The sequence below is a fragment of the Chrysochloris asiatica genome, unplaced genomic scaffold, assembly GCF_000296735.1.
Source record: "Chrysochloris asiatica unplaced genomic scaffold, ChrAsi1.0 scaffold00047, whole genome shotgun sequence".
Lineage (NCBI taxonomy): Eukaryota > Metazoa > Chordata > Mammalia > Afrosoricida > Chrysochloridae > Chrysochloris > Chrysochloris asiatica.
This window is the reverse complement of record NW_006408565.1, coordinates 1,435,288-1,456,498: the sequence shown is the minus strand read 5'-3', so window position 1 is coordinate 1,456,498 and position 21,211 is coordinate 1,435,288. Positions and strand designations below refer to the sequence as shown.

Sequence of the window (21,211 nt, the reverse complement as noted above, 5' to 3'; positions counted from 1 at the left end):
ATTGGTTCTTGCCTGGGTTTTGGTGTTTTGTAGAGTGTGATTGTAGCTTGACTATATGCCAGCAGTTGCTGACTCTTCTTGGGTAATATATATAGAGAAGGAGTACCCTAAAGGTAGAAGGGGGAGCATAAATCAGCAAAACAGCACCAGCACAAAAAACAAGGAAAAAACCCCAACAAACAACAACAACAACAAAACAAAACTAGACTGAATACTGCAGTCTATAAGCACAGAAAAGGGAGAGGAGGGTGCCAAGGAAAAAAAAAGTCTGTAGCCTAATATGAGTATGACTTTAATGTCCTCTCTTCAGCTTCTTGCTTTCAAAGCTGCCTGAGAGATTTTAAGATGGCACTGTTGGTTTGTTATGCTATACCTCAGGCTTTAATATAATTTTCAGCCTGTTTTGTTTTTAAACTCTCTTTCTCTCTCTACAGCCCTGTCCTGGCCTTTCTTGTGTTAAACAACAACAAAAAAACCCGTTCAGGTCCTGCTCTTGGGCTGAGTATCTGTGCACATGTCTGGCAAAAAACCCACCAGTGGTGAGGGTGGGACGTGTCCATTCGTTCAGGCACCCCCTCTTGTCACCAGAATGGAGATGTGCAAACAGTGGGGGGGCCAGTGTCCAGATACCAAAAAAAAAAGAACAAAGCAAAACCAACAAAGTGTATTGTCCACCTTTGCTCCAAGTTTCCCATGGCATTTTTCTGTAGTGTTTCTGCTTCCCCGCTTGGTCTTCCCCAAGATGTCGGCTCCAGGCCTCTTGAGTGCAGCAGATTCAAAAGTATGCGATTTTTTACATCAGCTTCAAGTTTCACTAGCTATAAGCCTTCAAACTTTTAAAATACTCCTATTTCTGTGGTTCTGAGTTTTGGAGCTCTGCCCTGGATCTGCTTTGCCTGGTATTCTGTGGTATGGCTGACGGCAAACTTCACTGCTCCTCCACCCTAGCTGCCATCAAGCCCCACCTCTCCTCTTGTCCTCCTTGTCACTTTCTTATTTCTTCTATTTTAGTGCCCGACATGGGGTACGGGAGAGTAAGCTGAAGCACCCCAGTTGGTTCCGGGTTGCCTTTGCCCTGTTCCCCCACATCCCTCTTCCCCTTCTCTCCTCATGATCTAAGGTGTAGTGGGCAGCAGCAGATCAATCCAGGTGAATCCTTAGATGAGAGGTAAACTTTTCTTTCTGAGATAGCTCGAAGTTGTGAGCAAACTGAATCCTATTGAGGAGGCTTTGCTGGGAATATGCTCTGGTAGCCTCTAAAGGGACTTGCAGCATTCATATCTTTGGTCACCTCCCTATCCTTCTTCCTAATCTCATGGCTCCAGCAGATCACAGGACCACTTTCTAGACCGACTCGAACCATTCATCACCGGCTGATTCCTCTCTAGTCATTTCCACGGGGAAGGTAAGTTGGCCCTTGAAGGTCTTCTCTAAGTACCTAGAGAACACCTCTAGCCCCCAGACATAAGGCCTTCCTTACATGTGTCAGGGCCCTGCCATTAGAACAACATAGGGAATGCTCTTGTTCTTCTGACCTTCTCTCCCATCCCCAGCCTCGATGTTTTTCTCTCCTCAGGATGCCCTGTAGAGAAACATTGTGTGCCCTGGCCACCCCTTCTTACCTCTCCTTTTAACTGAACACACCAAAATTATGGGAACCAATATCTCAAAAATAGAAAAGGTCACCCTGTTAGGGTGTCTCTTGCTCAATTTCAAAAAACATCATTTACAATCTGAAATTAACCCAAAATGCCTCTTTATGCTTTGTAACCAAATTTGGCCTGAATACCCCTAGACAACCAAAACTGCTGGCCTGAAAATGACATCTTTGATTATGGAATTCTCAGAGACTTAGAGAATTTTCTCCAATGGAATGGAAAGTAGTCAGAGGTCCCTCACTGCCAAGCCTTTTTCTATCTTCGCTTGTGGCTATCTTTATGTTCCAAGTATTCCACCTACCAAATTCTTCTTCTCAATGAAAAACTCCCAAACCCCCAAACTAATGAAGCCTCTGAAACACCCCTAGAAACCTTTTGACCCCACAGATGATCCCCCACCTTATCGCTGCCCTCAACCCCCAAACCTTATCTCTTAACCCCAACTCCTTGCACCCCCAGACTCCACAAGCCAAAACAACTCCCTGGGCCCAATAACAAGATCAGAAGGATTCCCAACCCTTTTTCCTCTCAGAGAAGTTGCCAGCTATGAGGGCCCCACCCATATCCATGTCCCCTTTTTTTCCTCTCTGATCTCTCACATTAAGAATAGGCTAGGATCTTTCAGAAAAAACCAGGTAAAACTTAGAAAAGAATTTCTCTGTCTCTCACAGACTGTCTCCCTGACCTGGCAGGATATCTATACCATCCTCAATAGTACACTAAAGAGAGAAGAGAAAGATTTACTCTGGAGGGCGGCAGAAACATATGCTGATGATATGCATGATCAAGCCCCTCCCCACTACCCTGTAACACAGGAAGCAGTACCCCGAACTGATCCAAGGTGGGATTCTCAGACTCCAGATGAAGGGCCCACCAAGCTAGAAATTATGATCTCCTGCCTAGCAAATGGTATTGGCAAACATGCCCATAAGGCAGTCAATTATGAAAAATTTAAGAGAAATAACTCAAGGGCCAGAAGAAAACCCCACCCTTTTCTTCTCCCGCTTAACTGAAGCAATGACTAAATATTGACCCTAAGTCACCAGAAGGGAGAACTTACCTCCATCTCCAATTTATTTCCCAGTCAGCATCAGATATTAGAAAGAAATTACAAAGATTAGAACGAGGGCCCCAAACCCCTCAGGGGGAGCTCCTTGATGCTGCCTTTAAGGTCTTCAGTAATAGGGAGGAAGGAAAAAGGGCAGAGAAAGAAAGGCACCTCCAGCGAAAAATTCACCTATAGATGCTGGCCTCCACCCATAATCCTATCTAGGGACACAAGGCTGTCAACCCCCCAGGAAACTGTTTCGGTGTGGAAATGAAGTCCACTGGGCAAAAACATGCCCTAACCCTAAGCCTCCTACAAAGCCATGTCCAAGCTGTGGACAATGGGGACATTGGAAGATGGACTGTCACACACAGAGGCCACCCCTCAGAGCGGGAGTCCCTCCCCAAAACCCTGAAAATGGCCTTGCATCCCTCCTGCCATTAACTGAGCAATGACGTGGCCCAGAATCTCACAGCCTCCCATGTCCCCGAGTTCGCGGTAAAAGGGAGTGTCGCTGGAAAGACAATCTCTTTCCTACTTGACACGGGGGCCAGCCTATCTGTTCTAACTGAATTTGCTGGGCCACTTTCTCTTTCACCAACTATAGTAATAGGTATGAAAGGAATCCCAGAAATCTCCCTCCAAATACCCTCAGTGCCCTGCAATTTCCAAGGATTATCATTTACCCACTCCTTCCTGGTGTTACAGTGTTGCCCTATCCCCTTACTAGGACGAGATAGCCTACAAAAATTAGGAACCACCCTCTATTTCACTCAACTAAACCCTTCCCGACCCCATATCCTATTTTGCAACTCCCAAATACTCCCGAACACAACAGGATCCCCTTTACCAGGGGTCAACCCTGTAGTCTGGGACACCAACATCCTAGTAATAGCAGCACATCATTCACCTGCAGTCATCTCACTGAAAGATCCTCAAGCTTATATATCTGTCCCCCAGTACCCTATATCCTCCGAAGCTCTATATGGCTTAAAACCCATCATTACCCGCCTTCTAAAAGCCCATCTCCTTTTCCCTATCAACTCCCCCCACAATACCCCCATCTTATCTGTAAAAAAACCGGATGGAACTTTTAGACTAGTTCAGGATTTATGCCATATCAACAGCCATAATCCCCACCCACCCAGTTGTACCTAACCCCTACACTATCCTCAACCATATCCCTCCTGACACTACCTAGTTTTCAGTACTGGACCTAAAAGATGCTTTCTTTTCCATTCCTATATCCCCTGAGTCCCAACCCCTATTTGCCTTTACCTGGATAGACCTCGACACTCATATAAGTCAACAGTTGGCGTGGACCGTATTAGCCCAAGGTTTTTGGGACAGCCCCCATTATTTTGGCCAGGCCCTCCAAAAGGACTAAGACATTTAACCTGAAGCCCAGTATTATCCTCCAGTATGTTGATGACTTATTGTTATGCTCTCCCTCCTTGTCCCTCTCCCTCCAGCATACCACCCAGTTATTAAATCAACTAGCACAATGGGGCTACACCAAGCCCAAATAACAAAGAAAAGAGTAACTTACCTAGGCCTCTCCATAATGCCAACCACTAGAGGAATCCCAGAGGATTGAACAAAACTACAAAAGCCATTCCCCTTCCCAAAACAAAAACACAACTCCAGTCTTTCCTAGGCCTAGCTGGCTATTTCTGTATCTGGGTTCCAAACTTTGCACTAATTGCAAAACCCCTATACCAACTTACAAACACAGAATCCCCAGAAATTATATTTAATTCACGACACACAATCAATGCCTTTAACCTCTTAAAACAAGCATTAACTGAAGCCCCGTCTCTCAATGCCCCTAATCATAACAAGCCCTTCTTTATGTCAGCACAAAACAGAACCAAGCCCTAGGACTCCTGGCACCAACAGCAGGGGATAATACCCCAATACCTATAGCTTCTCTCTCCAAGCAACTAGACTCTGTATACCAAGGATGGCCGGCCTGCATGAAGACCGTAGCCAGTGCAGCAATCCTCACTACTGAGGCACAAAAATTCACCCCATACCAACTATTAACCATCTTCTCCTCACATAACCTACAAGATACGATTAGCTGCAAAGCATTCTCTTCAATCTCTGACTCATGACTTCAATACCTTTATGCCACCCTTATGCACCCATGCATCACCTTAAAAAAATGTCCTTCTCTTAATTTAGCTACTCTTTTACCCCCAACTGAGAGCCCCCAAACAGACACAGATGACCATGACTATCTACAGATGATTAGTCACACTCAAACAATCTACCATCACCTCCTAGACACTCCCATCCTAGAGGCCCCTAACTGCTTCATAGATGGAAGCTCCACTAAATCTCCACCCCCAAAAGCAGGATATGCCATTATCAAAGCCCCCCAACCTTACTCAGCTAGCCAAACATGGCCTCCAGCCACTGTGATTGAAGCCTTACCCCTCCCACCAGGGACCACATCCCAACAGGCAGAACTCATAGCTTTGATAAGAGCCCTTACCCTAGCTAAAAACCAACAAGTTAACATATTTACAGATTCAAAATACATATTTAATATCCTCCACTCAAATGCACAGCTTTGGACTGAAAGAGGACTCTTGTTTTTTATGTGTTTAATATCTTTAATTATGTAAATATTTGTTCATCCACATCACGTAGAGAACATTTCACCCACTGCTCTGCGTGGCAGCCAGTCTCTTATCTCTCTCTTCAACAATGGTAAGGTAGATACCTTTTCCTCGGGGAAGAGAAATCCATGGTTTGTTGCGCTTGCCAATAACGGAAATGTTGGAAATTGAGGTGGTAAAGCTGTTGCCATCGGCTTCTTTCACATGAACCACATCAAAAGAGCCAGTATGTCTCTCTCTGTTAGTGATCACACCAATTCTTCCCAGGTTGGCACCTCCAGTCACCATACACAGGTTACCAGTGAGGTTGGCACCTCCAGTCACCATACACAGGTTACCAGTGTCAAACTTGATGAAATCAGTAATCTTTTCGGTCTCCAAATCAATCTGAATGGTATCATTCACCTTGATGAGAGGGTCAGGGCAGCGTATGGTATGAGCATCAGGGGTTTCCAGATGGGGATTCCCTTTGTGACCACAAAGATCTTTCTAACTTTGCACAACTTGTGCTTTGCCTCCTCAGCTGTAATACAATGAACAGCAAATTGGCCTTTGGTGTCATAAACCAAATGGAAATGTTTTCTGGTTTTGTCAATGCTGATAACATCCATAGAATCAGCAGGACATGTTATATCCATTTGGACTTTGCCATCAATCTTAATGAGCTGCTACATACAGATCTTCTTAATATCCTCTCCTGTCAGGGCATACTTAAGTCTGTTCCTTAAGAAAATGATCAGTGGGAGGCATTCTCTCAGTTTGTGGGGGCCAGTGGATGGGTGTGGGGCAAACACACCAGTCAGTTTGTCCAGCATCCAATGCTTTTGGGCAGCCACATGCTTAAGATGTTTCTTAGGACCACAAGCCATGACAGCACTGAGCAGGAAAGATGCTGAAAGAGGACTCTGAACTGCACAAGGCACTCCCATAATAAGTGCAAAATTAATTAACAGACTCTTAGAAGCCACCCTCCTATTTTCAAAGATAGCTCTACTCCACTGCTGCAGTCATCAAACCAATTCCAGCTACACCTCTGAATATAACCAGCAAGTCGACTGCTTAACCAAATCAGCTGCAGCCCACAACTCCAACACACTAACCCACAGTACCCGAGCAATAACACTTTTCCTACTAGCTCTCACCACCCCCAGCACATAAAAAAAGAACAAGACTCCTACTCTTCCAACCCTCAAGCCACCTTTACCAAACCCTACTGGTATATACAAGGAAAACTAGCCATACCCCCAAATAACAAACACCAATTTCTAAAGGAAATTCACAACCTCACACTTATCAGTGCTTTGCCTTTGACCCGTTTTATTAAAACACATATCTATTATACACCAGATAGCCACACTCTGCTCCAATCCCTCAGCCTTTCTTGTCAAATATGCCACACAACCACACCCTAAACAAATCTCCAGACTCATAGGCTTCCCACCCACCCAATTCAAAGGACACTTTGCCAGGACAAGATTGGCAAGTGGACTTTGCACATGCCCACAGTGAGAAAAGTTAAATATCTTCTAGTTTTTGTAGATATCATTTCTGGGTGGGTTAAAGCCTTCCCCACTACCAATAAACTGGCCTCCACAGTCTCAAAAATCCTAATCTCAGAAATTATCCCACGCTTCGGAATCCCCACCTCTCTTCAGTCTGACAATGGAAAGGAATTTATCTCAGAAGTCACCCAACACACAGCCCGAGCCCTGGGTATATCTGGGAAATTTCATATTCCTTATTGCCCCCAGTCATCAGTTCATGGAGCCCCACCCACTCCTGCCATATTCCTTCATCGGGTATTTTCAGATAGCCCCCCCCCCCCAGCCCCTTCCTCCACGTACAGAAGGTGGTCTTTCGAACCCCATCCACATGGCATGCTTCCCACTCTCTCTGGTTTCAAGAAGGGATTACTTGTGGGAACAAGTCTTCAATCCTGGACAGGCACTCCGGGTGGTAACAGAGCTCTCAGCTACAGGTTTTGCTCCCTGTCTCACCAACGGGATTTGGAGCTGAGGGAAGCTCTTCACTGGCTCCAAGATCTTCTGGGGGAGCAGTCTCCCCCACTGTAGACCATCTCACAGCCCCTGGGCTATGTCCCTGCTAGAGTCACCTTCCAGGACCTGTGGTTAAGCTGATACTGAGTAAACTCATACTACCTCCATGCCTGGCCACTAGATTAAACTTCTCTTATGTTAACTGCCCCTTTCCCCTCCTCCCCCACCTCTGGCGGTGCCCCCACTCACCGGAGTCTCTCCTTGGTAAGCATGTTGAGAAGTTGGGGAGATAGTCTGCCAGGAGCCCCGTCAGCTGATTCCAGGGAAGAAATTACGTGTACCTGGTGACCAGGGCAAAGCAGTTCCAGCCCCTCTGCTCAGGAACCACACCCACAATCATAGGCTGAAGGACCTGCCTGGGGTGGGGCCTGATGGAGGAAGAGGGAGGGGAAGGAGGAGGTTCAGAAATCCCTTTAGGGCCAATCACCTGCAAGAGGGTAAATTTGAGTAAGATCAGCAGCTCTGGTTGATGGAAGCTCTTGGCTATTTTGTATTGACTCCTGTTTCTTCCCAAGAGTTCCTGAGCCCCTCCACAGTGTCTTCTAGTTCCTGGGAATGGCCAGCAGTCAGGGTTTGGTGTTTGTCATGAGGGAAAATCCTGTTCTATAGGACCTCAACCAGCTCTCAACAGTGCTTGCTTATCTGCAACCTCGGACAGTTGTTCCCCTTGAAGTCCTTTACCTCTGTAGTAAAATAGGGCGCACATGCTAATCAGTCACTGAGGACAGCACACACAGATGAGCGAGATTACAAATGCAAAACAGCTTTGTCACATTTACACTGCACAGTGTTTTTATAAATTGCAAGTGTGACCCATTATAAGACTGAAATTGGTCTCATGGATTGTGATCAAGATTTTAAATGTATGAAATGGAAGGAAGTGGAAAATACAAGAAATGTATTCTACATAAGGTGGGTTATTATTTCATGGAATTTTTGTTTATTATATACATTCGTATGCTAGGTTGGAAAATATTTTAACTGTGGATCATAATCAAAACGTTAAGTGCCATTGAGTTAATTCCGACTCAGAAAGACCCAGTACAGGATTTTCAAAAAGCGGTTGGTGGGTTTGAGCCAACCAACCTTGTGGCTAGTAGTCCAGTTTTTATCTTGGGAAGAAAGAGAAATTACATTTAGAGAAACATCCTTGGGGCCTTTTAAACTAAAGTGTAGTAGTGGTGGTGGGGTGCTGTGGAGTCGGTTCTGACACATAGAGAACCTATACAGGGTTTCCGAGGCTGTATATCTTAACCAGAGCAGAAAGCCTCATCTTTCTTCCGCGAACAGCTGGTAGTTTTGAACTGCTGACCTTGTTAGCAGCCCGACTTCTAACTACTACGCTACCAGTACTCCTTATCTAAAGTGTACCAACCCAGTATTTATATATTTTAATCAATCCCTTCAGATTCAACGTACGGTCTTCTTTAGGAGGCAAGGAAGGTCCAGAAAGTGAAGAGCTGAGAAGTCCTACAAGGCAGGTAAGGCACGCTGCCTACATTCCTCATCCTAGGGGGAGAGAAGACAGCCCAGTCTCCCTAGCATTGGCTCCCCCACCCTCACCCCTTGGTAAGGTTCTCTATGCCCTCCTGCTTCTCTCAACTCAAGGGTCCCTTGGCCCCTTTCATCTACTGCTGCCATTTCTTACATTCTGGAAGCCAGACTTCCAGCCTGGGATCAACTGTCTTGCTATTTGTTTTTCTTCCTCCACATAAATAACATTTGAATGGGCTTTCCAATGGGGTGTTTGCTCTCTAAAGTAGTGTGTTTAATCTCACTGTGTTTCATCTTGATTTGATTCATTCTAAGGACTCTGGGCCTCATAATCCACTTTCAATAAGAAACACTGCGTTAATTAAGGAAAGGTTTTATTGGCCATTCTGTTTATGGGCATACCCTAGAGAAGGGAAAGGGCAATGTGGCCAAGTGGCTTCCTCTTTTGCTTGCTCTGTGACAGGGATGTTTAAACCCGCCAGCTTCCCAGTTTATGGGCAGTTCTATGGGCCCCCTAGGTTGGAACTGACTCCCCGGTAATGTTTGGTTTCTTTGTGACCACCACAGGTAATTTTTAAGCTCCACACCAGTAGGGCATGCCTTCTTTCTAGCCCCAGTTCTCTGAAAGCACCTGGTTGCACAGAATGCTACCACCCTGCACGTTGCCTCCACACCAGACGGCTTTGCGCTGCCACACCATGCTGTCAGGCTTTTGCATGTGGAGCATTGGTCTGGAATGCCCTCCACTTCTTTATTCAGTACTTGGATGCCATCTCCTTGAGGGTGGTGAGCAACTCCCATTTATTTCAGCACCCAGAAAAGGCTCAAAAGTACTGCGTGAACCAAAGCCTTCCCAGGCTATTCTGGAACTCCAAAGGCCTTTGTGGGGCTGGGGGTGAGTCTGGGTTCTCCCCCCTAGGTGTTCCAGATGCTTCTGGCCCAACAGTCATGTCTTCTAAGTGGAAACATGGACAGGGGCACTCCAAGGGACAGCTGTGTGGTCAGCAGAAACTGTTTATTGCTTGTGAACTGGGGTTTCCAAAATCCTCAAATGGTAAGACCCCAGTAAAGTACACAGGAGGGGCAGGGGTGGGGTCTGCCATGGATGGCAAAGCGGCATTCTGGACTGGAGACGGCAGTCCTTGGGGATAAAGGCACAGGAGACAGATTTTTACAGATTTATTTTTTAAAAAACAAAAAGGTTAAAAAAGTCCTTCATTTCCAACTTTGCCTGGGGGTGTGGGTGGGGAATAGAACAAGCTGGAAAAGGTGCCCACCTCTTTCCTGGGTAGAGTCCACCCTTTCCCCAGGAGCCTGCAAAGGACCAGGCCAGCCTCTCATGCCGTGCCTCCACCTCAGATAGCTCACATGGCTGCTAGCAGCTTTACAGGCCACGAAGTGTGGGAGCGGGAGCTCAGAGGAAGCCTTCTGCATGGCAGTGCCAACTCCAGCTGTCCCCTTCCAAGGTTCTGTGGTCCCCACACTGGGGTCCCAGGGTGGGCGGACAGCCCACAGCTTCCTTTCTGCTGTTGGTGAGATAGCAGTTGGTCAGGGAAAGTTCACAGCCTGGGACGGAGGCTTTGGAAATGTCTCGCCAAATTTGGAGAGGAAAAGCTCCTAGTCCTCATCTCTTTCTGATCTGGTCTCTGGTACTGAGGCTGCTCCTCTTTCTATTTCCCACCACCCTGAGGCTGAGTGGAGTCCAGGACAAAGCACTAAGTGGCTGCTTGCTACAAAACACCTGGAGATGCAGAGGGTAGCTCTCCCCTGTCAGTCCAGGCTCCCACAGTCATACAGTCATACAGCGTTAAGGCGTCTGTGCCAGAAGGCGTGGCCACACTCGACCCAGCTTCTCTCTCCCCACCTGCACAGGGTGGAGAGGGAGAACCCCTGGCTGCTTGAGAAACAGGCTAAAGGGGGAGAAGCTGGCAACGGAAGAGTTAAACCAGGCCTGGATAAAGAGGGAGGAAGGCAGGCAAGGGCTTTCAAGGCCTCTATCCAGGCCTGCTGGCTGCCCTTGGAAGTAACCCAACTCAGATTGGGGAGCCCTGACCACATACCCCCTTGAAAATGGGGGACAGAGAGAAGGGGAGAGAGCGGGGCTAGAGTACTGGGACTTTGGAGGAAGCCAGTGCTAATCAATATTTACAAGCATAAAGCCCCATCTTCTGTGCCACCTACTTCTCTGCCCCTCCCACATAAATGAAAGGCCCCTGAGAGCCACTGAGGCAGTGCCCCGAAGAGAGCCCCTTCCCTTTGGCTGGCCCCACTTCTGGGCCCCTCGGGAATGTCAGTCTGGCGTTGCTCACTCAGGAGAGGAGCCCTGGGCCAGCCCCCTAGGAGTCCTTGAGCATGCTGATGCGCGCATAGATCTTGAGGGCAGGCCCCAGCTTGATGTTCATGGCACTCATCAGGTGGTCCTCCTTGAGAAGCAGCAGGGCTTGTCCGTCAATCTCCTGGGCACGGAATTCCTCTGCAATCTCCTGGCAGCCTGAGGGGCACCACAAAGACCATGATCAGTTAACAGGATCATCCTGGATGGACAGTCCCCACTCAGACACCACACCTCCAGTCCGCTCCATCCTTTGAGAGGCCGAGTGACTTAGCCACAGTGGCCAGACTCTAGTCACATGAGCCCTCCCCACAATGAGCGGGGTGCTGACCTGGGTGATCAACAAAGCAGCCCTGGTGGTGTGTGAGAAAGCACTGAGCCTGCTAATGGAAAGGCTGATGCTGGGGAGACAGACGTGGCAGTCTGCTTCCATGAAGATGTACAGCTTTGGAAAGTGTAGCGGGCAGCTCTCCTCTGTCTTACGGAGTTGCTGTTGTTGGAATGGACTTAATGGCAACGGGTTTCAGGACACCAACAGGAAGGACGTCTGGGGACGTGCGAGAAAGTGATCACCAAGGCTACCTCGTAAGAGGCAGCACCTAGTTCTGGATCATTAATTTTGGAGCAAGCCAGCCACCATAAGGACACTTGTGGAGACTAAGTGGCATCCCAGCTCTAAACCCTCAGATACCTGAGGCCTGGCTGATATCATGGTTGAGATCTCACAAGAGGGCCCCAAGAATTGCCCAGCCCAGCCACTCCACATTCCTGACCACAGAACTCTTAATAATAAATGATTCTTGTTTTAAGCCACTGAAGTTTTGGGCAATTTGCTTCACAGTAATAGATCATTAAAACAGATTCTGCTGCCTTGAAGAAGGGTGCTGCTAAGACAAAACCCTAAAAATGTGTGCAAGGCCTTGGGAGCAGGTAGTGGGAGGAGGCTAGGAGGACCTGGAGGATGTCAGGGACTGTTTAAAATGCCTGGAGGAGACTGCACCTCAAGTCTGATGGCCTCTGAGGAAACTGCTGCTTGAGGACTTCAAAGTAAGGAAAATGTTACTGAAAACTGGAGGAAACAGAGCCTGTGTTATAAAATAGCCAAAGACTTACCAACACCGTTAGAGGTGGTATGGTGGGAAGTAAAAAGCATACCTTATGGACTGAGTGCACCCACCTGTCAGTGGGACAGGTGTTTTTAGTGGAGCTACCAGGCTAAGCCTGACTATGAGGAAGAGCCTGGTGATGTCTGAAAACCCACCAGTGAGAATGTGCATGGGGTGACCGACAGGAGCGAACAATGCACTAAGTAAGTTGCCTGAAGAGGTTGCCGGGAAAATTGCTGAAGGGGCTGCCTGGCAGCTTACTGCTGCTCAGTCATAAGAGTGGCTAGAGAAAAACTGCTCAATATTAAGGAGCTGCTTTGAAATTCCTAGCCTCTCCAGATGACAAATGATGCTAAAATGAAGCAGCGGTTTCTAGGCACAGACCAAAAGAAAACATGGCCTAAAGAGGATGTGGAGAATACAACTGGAATCTTCAGTATCAGAAAGCTTTATGGTGGTGCTTCACAGAACTCTCGGGCTCTCCAAGAATTTTTTGGGTGTCACCAGCAACTCTGCATTAAGCAACAGGACTGCTAAGAATCTTAAGGGCATCATCCCCCAGCCTCAGAAGCCCAAGGTGAGAAAAGGTGTGGTTTTTGTCTAATGGAGTGAATCCCAATAAGACTCAGGAAGATTTTCAGAGAATCATATGAGTAGAGAACACTCTCAGCTTGGACTGAAGGGGTCAGAGGTAGCACAAGATAGAAAGCATAAAGTGGCTGGGGAAACGGCACAGCTGAAAATTCAGGGTGGCACTAAAGTTAAAAATGCTTAGCTGAAAAGTTGGTGTTTTGAACTTACCAGCTGTATTGTGGGCGAATGATGTGGCAGTTTGCTCCTGTAAAGATGACAGTCTAGGAAACCCTATGTGGAGTTCTACTTTGTCCTATAGGATCGCTGAGTCCAAATCAACTCAAAGGCAATACATTTATTTTGATTCACAGTAAAGGAATGATGCCTCAGAGGGTTCAACAATGAAGGAAAGAGATTCACTCCAGGCTTTGAGTCTGCCTGAAGGAATTGCCAGCATGGGCCCTGCTAGATTTCAGAACTGGTTTGGATTTGTGCCTTTTGAAGGGGCATGCCTACAGCAGTTACTCTACACCTGTCCCACCATTTGCTGGCTTTGTGGAATGCTGACAGTCTCCTTGTTCTCAGAGGAGCAGATCCTGGGGCCTAGACAGGGGACAGACACCAGTCACTGGGGACCAGTGGTGCACTATGGTAGTTAGGCTCCAAGATGATTCCCAGTAGGCCTTATTCCCCAGCATACATGCTCTTTACAAGTCCTCTCACACATGGATAGATAGGGCTGACCTGTGTGACCAATATTGCCCAAGTGACAGTACATGACTTCTGGGGCTTGACCATAAAGGCCACAGCAGCTCAGTCTTGTTCTCTTGGATTACTTACTTTGAAAAACCATCTGCAACTTCATCAGGACACTCAAATTGGAGAGGCCTCTGGAGAGGGGCTGAGGCCTCGGGCTAATAGTTAACCCCTACTTGTTTGTGAAGTTATATGAAGCACTTTGGAAGTGGATCCAAACAGTCACACGTAACCTCAGGTCTTGCCAACATCTAAACTGCAACCTCATAAAAACTCAAGCTGGGACCGTCCAGCTAAGCTACTGACTCCCAAATTTCTCACCCAGAGATACTGCTGTCTGCAGTGGACAGCTAATACAGTGGGTTTAAGAGGTAGAGCCAGAATTAGAAACCAGTTCCATTTGGCTCAGTCTATGCTCTAACTACAGAGGCACATTCCAGGCTTTCTGGAGCAGGCCTGTGGTTGGCCAGTGGCTGGTGGGGCTGGCAGAAACCAGCAGTACAGAAGCTCTCAGAGTGGGTCCCACTTGCCTTTTGATGCTCATTGCTCAGCTCAGGCCTCCCAGCCTGCTGTGCTCCAACACGCAGGGTCAGGTGCAGTTTGCAGTGACAGCGTGTGTCTGCACAGCTTCACGCTTCTACTCAAGCTGTTCCCTGATGTGGGCGCTCCCTCGGGAAAAAGTCTTGTGTGTCCACTGCCACTCAGTGGTCATTTCTGAACTCTGACCCACTGAGCGACCTCACCCTCCCATTTAAGGGGCAGGCCTCACTGCATGGTCATCTCAGCTCTTGCTCTGCTGAGTGCCATGGAGTCCAGTCCGACTCAGAGCATCCCCACGTGATAAGAGCAGAGCTGCTCCAGAAAATTTTCCAAGCTGTAAGCTTTACAGAGGGCCCTGGGGGCAAGCACGTTAAGCACTGGATTGTAACTGCAAGGTTGGTTGTTTGAACCTACCAGTGGCTTTGCGGGAGAAAGGTAAGTCAGTCTTGGAAACCCTGTAGGGCAGCTTGACTCACCATGAGTCCGAACTGACAGCAGTGTGTGTGTGAGATCTTCACTAAGTTTTTCTCCCATGGACCTGCTGGGTGGGTGTGCTACAGAGCTGAGCACTGAACTGTGGAGACACTATCCCAGGAAAATGGTCGGATAATTGCTATGAAGCTCCTTCACAGCCTTTGCTCTATGCTAGAACGTAAACTCTTGCAGGTAGAAACCTTACCTTAGTCATCTCTGAACTTGAGGACTCATCATTAACTGAACTATCTAACTCTTTCTGATGCTGGAAGGTAAGGTTTCTCATCCCTTCTCCTCCTTTGCTAGTCCAGGCAGGCAGGAACTTCCTTACCTGGCAGAGAACGGATGAATTCGTAGACATCTTCTACATTCCATTTGGTGGGATCACTTGGCAGGAAGTGGTGTCCCATGCCCACCAGGTCCCGCATGTGCATGTCAGGGAGCTCCAGGTCCCGCTGGCCTTGCCGCCGGCGGGAGGTGGACGAGCTGGCCGAGATGGGTGACAAAGGTTCCTCATAGCTTGAGTTATCTGAGCAACGGCTGGAGTCTTCCTGGCTGTGTGTTAGCTGCAGTGCAGCAGTAACTGATAGAGGTACAGGGCCTGTTGGCTGGAAGCAGAAAGAAACCGTTTTCTTCAGGATGACAGCTGGGGAATAGCTACTTCCAGGAGCAGTGATTAGCAAAGGCAGGGATTTCTTCCTTTCTACTTGTTACTCTACATCTCTTAGTTCCCAGATCAAAAAGCATCTTGTGCTGTCTCCTCCCCAGCCCTAAGCTGACTTAGTCCCTTCACAGTATTGTAGCATGTATTATAATGGATTACAGGGATCTGAGCATATATATGACAACCTTTTATTCTAGATGGGGGATTTTAAACCAGGGCTCCATGAACTTCATAAAATACCATATAAAGTTTCATATGTATGCACATTTTGGTCCACAGATTTCCTCAGATTGGTGACAACCACCCCTACTCCACTACCACATCAAAAAACAAGTATGTTTAGGATATACATGAACAATCACACCAGGTTGTGAGCTCCTTTCGTGCAAAACTAACTCCTTGGAGCCTTCCTGCCTAAGTTCCTTGCATAGAATTGGTGCTGAAAAAGATTTAATGAAAGTACCCATGTTCCTGGTAGAGTCCAAGAATTCATTGTTCTAATGTACTTGGAGACAAAAAAGCGTGAGTTGGTCAAAAATGTACGTTGCCTTCACACCTAGTCCTCAATGGTAAGACAGGAGGTAACCTGAGCAATCTGTCTCTTATGGGCCATTCAGGGGAACCCCTGTCCCATAGCCCCAGAAGTCAAGGATGGAAGCAAACTGAAACATAAGGGGGGATTTGCGGGGGAAGTCCCAATGAAATGGGAACGTTCTCTTATAAGCATTCATGGGTCCAAATGAAGCAAACTTATTAGGGGCATGGGTAAGACTTGATCTGACAAATCAGACAACTAGTGAGAAAGCATACAGAACTCAGCAGTGGAAAAGGACTGTGGTGTCTAGGGATTGTGTTCATCTAGGGAGTTGATGGTGATTTGTGAGTAGGGCACTTAAGACTGCCAGCCCTCTCACCTGCTTCTTGGTATCCTTGGTGAGTGTTGGCAGACTGGCTTTGCTGGCCCGACGGCGGTTGTGGGTTGTGGCTCCTGTCTTCTGCAGCTTGCTCCGATCAGAATGGAAAAGTCCCACTCGTTTAGTGCATCCCACATTGTACCTATTAAGAGATGGGGGACAAGAGAAGTCAGAGCAGTTGGCAGTGATTATAAACCCAAGGCTGAAATAAGAGCTATCAGGCAAAATTTGAATCCTTCTGTTTTTGGCACATATCAGGTGCCACCGAACTAGTTTTGACCCACAGTGACCCTATGAACAACAGAATGAAACACCGCCTGGTCTTGCACCAGCCTCAGTTGTTGCCATGTTTGAACCCACTATTGCAGCCACTGTGTCAATTCATCCCAATAAGCAGTATCTTCTGGCAATCTTGCCTAAGAATATTTAATAATCTTCACCAATGTCATAATTCAAAGGCATAAAAACGTTCTTCTGTTTTCTTCATTTACCATCCAGCTTTCATAGGCATATGAGGCGACTGAAAATATCATGACTTGGGTCAGGTGCACCTTAGTCTTTAATATTTTAAAGAGGTCTTTTGCAGCAGAATTGTCTAATACATTATTTGATTTCTTGACAGCTGTTTCCACGGACACGGATTATGAATCTGAATGCTCATCAAGTAAAAGTAATTCCTTGACAAATACACTCTTTCCTCCTTTATCCATTTGTTGAAACATTTTGGTTTGTATCCTGGAGCCTTGTTTTTCACCAATGGCTTTCAGTGCACCTTGAACTTCTTCTGTATCATCGGTTTCTGATCATATGCTGCCTCCTGAAATGGTTGAACAGATACTACGGGAAAGCTCACTAAAGGAGAATGTGTAACTAGGACATTGTGTATTCCTTCCATATTCTTTTGAAACTCCCTATGTTGTTAAATATTTTGCCCATGTTGTTGTTGCTGTTACTAAGTGCCGTCGAGTCAGTTTCAATTCATAGCGACCCTGTATAGGGTTTCCATGGAGTGGCTGGTAGGTTTGAACCTTGTGGGTAATAGTCCAGGGCTTATCCTACACCACCACATCTGGAATCCTTCAGTATTTCATGGAATCTTTTAATAATACTAGTCAAGGTTTGGATTTTTTTTCCTTCAATTTAGCTTGAAAAACGCTGAATGTGTTCTTCCATTTTGGTTTTCTAACTCCAGGTCATTGTACATGTGCAATACTTTCTTCGCAAGCTGCTCTCTGAAATGTTCTATTCAGCTCTAGTCTTTCATCATCTTACCTACTCCAAGCTCCTGGTGTAACACTGCAGGATAAGCACTGGACTGTTAACCACAAGGTTCAAACCTAACTTGATGCTCCTTGGAAACCCAATACAGGGTCGCTGTAAGTCAGAACCAACTTGACAGCACTTAAACAAATGATGACATATTCATGAGCATTTCTTCTGACATCCATCTTGATTTTTTCTTTCTTGTCTTTTTAATGACCTTTTGCTTTCTTCATGCATAATGTCCTGTATATCATGCTATAACTTACTTTATCTTTGGTTATTACTGTTCAATGCAGATCAATCTGTTCTTGAGATGATTTCTACATTCAGGTAGGATGTACTCAAAGTCATACTTTGGTTCATATGAAATTATTTTAATTTTCCTCAGCTGCAACATGAGTCTGCATTACGAGCAACTGATGATCTGATTCTGTAGTCAGCCCTTACCTTGTTCTGACTGATGATATGAAGCTTCTCCATCATCTCTTTCCAGAAATGAAGTTGATTTGATTCTTGTGTATTCTACCCAGGGAGGTCCACATGTACAGTTAACATTTATGTTGTTGTAATAATGTATTTGCAATGAATCAATCTTTTAAAATTCTATCATGTGACCGACTTCTGGAGTTGTTTCTATCACCAAGGCCATATTTCCCAATAATTAGTTTTGTATTCCAATCAATGCATCTTGATTACATATTTGATCAATTTTGAACTTCAGAAGTTTATAAAAACCTTCCATTTCTTTATCTTTGGCAATTGTAGTTGGTGCATAAATTTGAATAATAGTCATGTTAATTGGTTTTCCTTGTAGGCATATGGAAATTATCCTTTTACGGGATAGCACTGTACTTCAGGGTAGATCTTGAAAAGCTGTTTGTTCTATTCAGTTGGTTCACATCCTAACCATATCATTTACTATGAGCTGTGTGACTTTGGGCAAGTTACTTAACCTGCGACTCAGTTTCCTTATCTGGTGTTGGGGGTTAATCACACTTTCTAGAGATGCTCTGACAATCAAATAATGTGTATAAAATGCTTATCACAACAACTTATGTCATGGTAAGAACGCAAGGCTGACCTATTCCATAACCACTGCTTGTGCCGGTAAACTATACACTCTTCGGCTGGAGATGTTTGACATAGGTGCCCTGGTTATCTTCAGCACCACCTGTGGGGAACTCGGGCTGAGGACAGCGTACCTCCACTTCCACTCAGTCAGAGCAGAAAGGTTAAGAGCACCCAGAAATGGTTTGTTCTGCTGAAGACCCAGAGATACAAGTTCAGTTCCCTTTTCCACCTCAGTACAAAGGCCACATAGGTCTAACAACTTTTTAGCTATGTAGCCTGAGATACAATGACTTATCCTTTGTGCCTCAGTTTCCTAACTGATAGCAGGCTCTCTAATAAATGATAATCTTTTTAAAATTATCATTCTAAGGTCAGTATCATCTTAGTCTTCTAAGCCGAAGGGAAAGCTCACTAAAGGAGAATGTGTAACTAGGGCAGTAGCTCTAGGCAAAGCTGCCAGTGAAGGACTTACCCTCAGTAGATGGCAGATGCCAAAGATAGTAATAGAGAATGGGTGCCACGGACCCAAGCGACTAAGTTCTAGAGCTGATTTCTTTCCTTGGACTCTTCTGCCCTCTTTCTGATCTGGTCTTAGGGCTCTGGTTTCTAGTGCTTGATGAATTAGTGACATGCTGCTGCTTCTAGGCAGCTGAAGGAAATAGGAAGCTGGATAAGCCATGTATGTGGGTCTTGGGGTGGACTATTCCTGAGGGGAGATAGGACTCAGAAACAGGATATAAAGGTGCAATCCTGTGAAGGATGGGAAGGGACTGGGCACAGCAGTGGGGCTGAAACCACTCACCTCTTTGCACAAGCCATGGAACAGAAGCGCTTGGAACGCTTGAACTTGTAGGCAAAGTCCACCCGGCCACAGAGCTCACACTTGAGTTTGAGGGGAGTCCCCTCCTCTTTGGATTCTGAAAAGCATAAGTGAGGAGAATGAGGAATCCCCACAAGAAGGCTAACAGCCCTGCCAAGAAGCCTCCATACTGTTCTGCCTCTTCCTCATGTTCCCATAGCTGTGCCACGTAGTAGCACTCTAGCTTAGAAAATGCCAAATTGCTTTTGTCACTGTCTTTGGAAGGGCTATATTTTTCCCCTTGGAAGGTACCCAAGGGTGTCTGATGATGTCCTTTGGGTACTTTTGACAATTTTCTCTTTAGAAGTGCAACAAGCCTCAGGCAGAACACAGGTAACGGAGAACAAGGATGCCCTCTTTTGACTACCAAGCAGTTAAGAGGCTCATAGCAAATATTCCTTGATGCTGGCAACTTGGGTAAGAGAACCCAGGAGATTTGTAGCTTAGAGTTCCTGTTTAGTCAGTGGTTCACCTGCACCAAGCAGTCCCTTGCTTGGCCACTAGTTGCTAGTGCAGGTTCCTGAAGCTGCTCTTACATGCACTCCCCCAATCTGCCAATGATTCACGTAGGAAAAGCAGCTCTAGGAATCAGAGTGGAGGCACTGGGGAAGAGGCTGGTGGCAAGTGATTACCCCAAGTTCTCCCACCCTCTTTTCTAGGCTCAAGACTGAGAAGGGACGTATCTGGGAGACTGACTGGCTACCAGGAAGGAGCTGTGTTAGCCCACCTTGCAGATAGGGCTCCTCCATCTCGGAGTCAGTGGTGATGGTATGAAGGGACCTATCTGGGAGACTGACTGGCTACCAGGAAGGAGCTGTGTTAGCCCACCTTGCAGATAGGGCTCCTCCATCTCGGAGTCAGTGGTGGTGGTATGGTCCTGCTGTGGAAGCTTCTCAGGCAGGAACCCCTGTGCATACTTCTTCTTGAGATTCCCCACCAGCAGGGACGAGCGTCCCACCTAGATGGCAGGGTCACATAGAGGTCATGAAGGTTAGCTGGGAGAACTTTCCTTGCTATCCAACCTCAGCAAAATTACACATATAAAGTATCCAGGTGCACAGATGTCAGCCCTCCTCAAATCTTCCCCCCACCTCATCCTCCAAGAGGGGCCTGCCCGAGGCCCTGTTTTGCTCTTAAGTTCATGAGGCAAGATGCCAGTGGTCACCCAAGTACAGAGATAGCTTCAATCCAGGGCCAATGATCTTCTCTTCCAAGTATCTAATGGGCAGAGGTGGAGGCAGACATCATATTTCCCACTCAGGTCAGGTGCTAGAGCCCAGTGCTCACGAGTCACTAGGCAGGCACACAGCTGAGCCCATGTAGGTGAGTGTATGTAGGCAAGATGGAGAGACTCAGCACCCACATTTTGATACCTTGTGTGAGCCACCTTACCACTGCCTCATCTAATAAAGAGGTACAGGCAGACACCAATGATGACAGGAAGAACAGATTCCGGGCCACCTAGCAATGTTCTCTGTGGTTTCTAGGACCCTAGACTGGGTTATAAACGTGTTTGGTCCTCCTTTTGTTGCCTTTGCTCAGGCAGCATGGTGCCAGGTCAGGTGGTATTGACTCTAGGGAGATGCTAGAGTGCTATTCAGTCAGCATTCACCCAGTGAGATTAGTCAGTTTCTGGTGTCACTCTGGGAGGCCAAGGAAAACCTAGTCTAATGAGGGAAGGAATGTGACAGGGCTAGAGCTACTACAACTATGGTGCTCCAGGTTGGCTTCTTGGCCACTGGCTTTGAATGACTTCCAGAGGGAAAGAGAGCACA

General features: G+C 46.7%; 1 protein-coding gene across 4 annotated transcripts in view; it reads right to left on the bottom strand.

Annotated features, from left to right (window-relative positions):
• Positions 1-10,511: 10,511 nt before the first annotated feature.
• Positions 10,512-21,211, bottom strand: part of PHC2 (polyhomeotic homolog 2 (Drosophila)) — a 71,821-nt gene continuing 61,121 nt past the window's right edge. For 2 of the 4 annotated variants that reach the window (XM_006862128.1, XM_006862130.1), the window contains 5 exons: positions 20,265-20,394; positions 19,380-19,494; positions 16,244-16,385; positions 14,997-15,273; positions 11,221-11,375 (listed from right to left, as the gene is read on the bottom strand). In XM_006862128.1, the coding sequence (XP_006862190.1) occupies positions 11,221-11,375; positions 14,997-15,273; positions 16,244-16,385; positions 19,380-19,494; positions 20,265-20,394 (819 nt within the window). Of the gene's footprint in view, positions 11,376-14,996; positions 15,274-16,243; positions 16,386-19,379; positions 19,495-20,264; positions 20,395-21,211 lie in introns of all 4 variants that reach the window. The other 2 variants (XM_006862129.1, XM_006862127.1) reach the window with 2 other exon arrangements.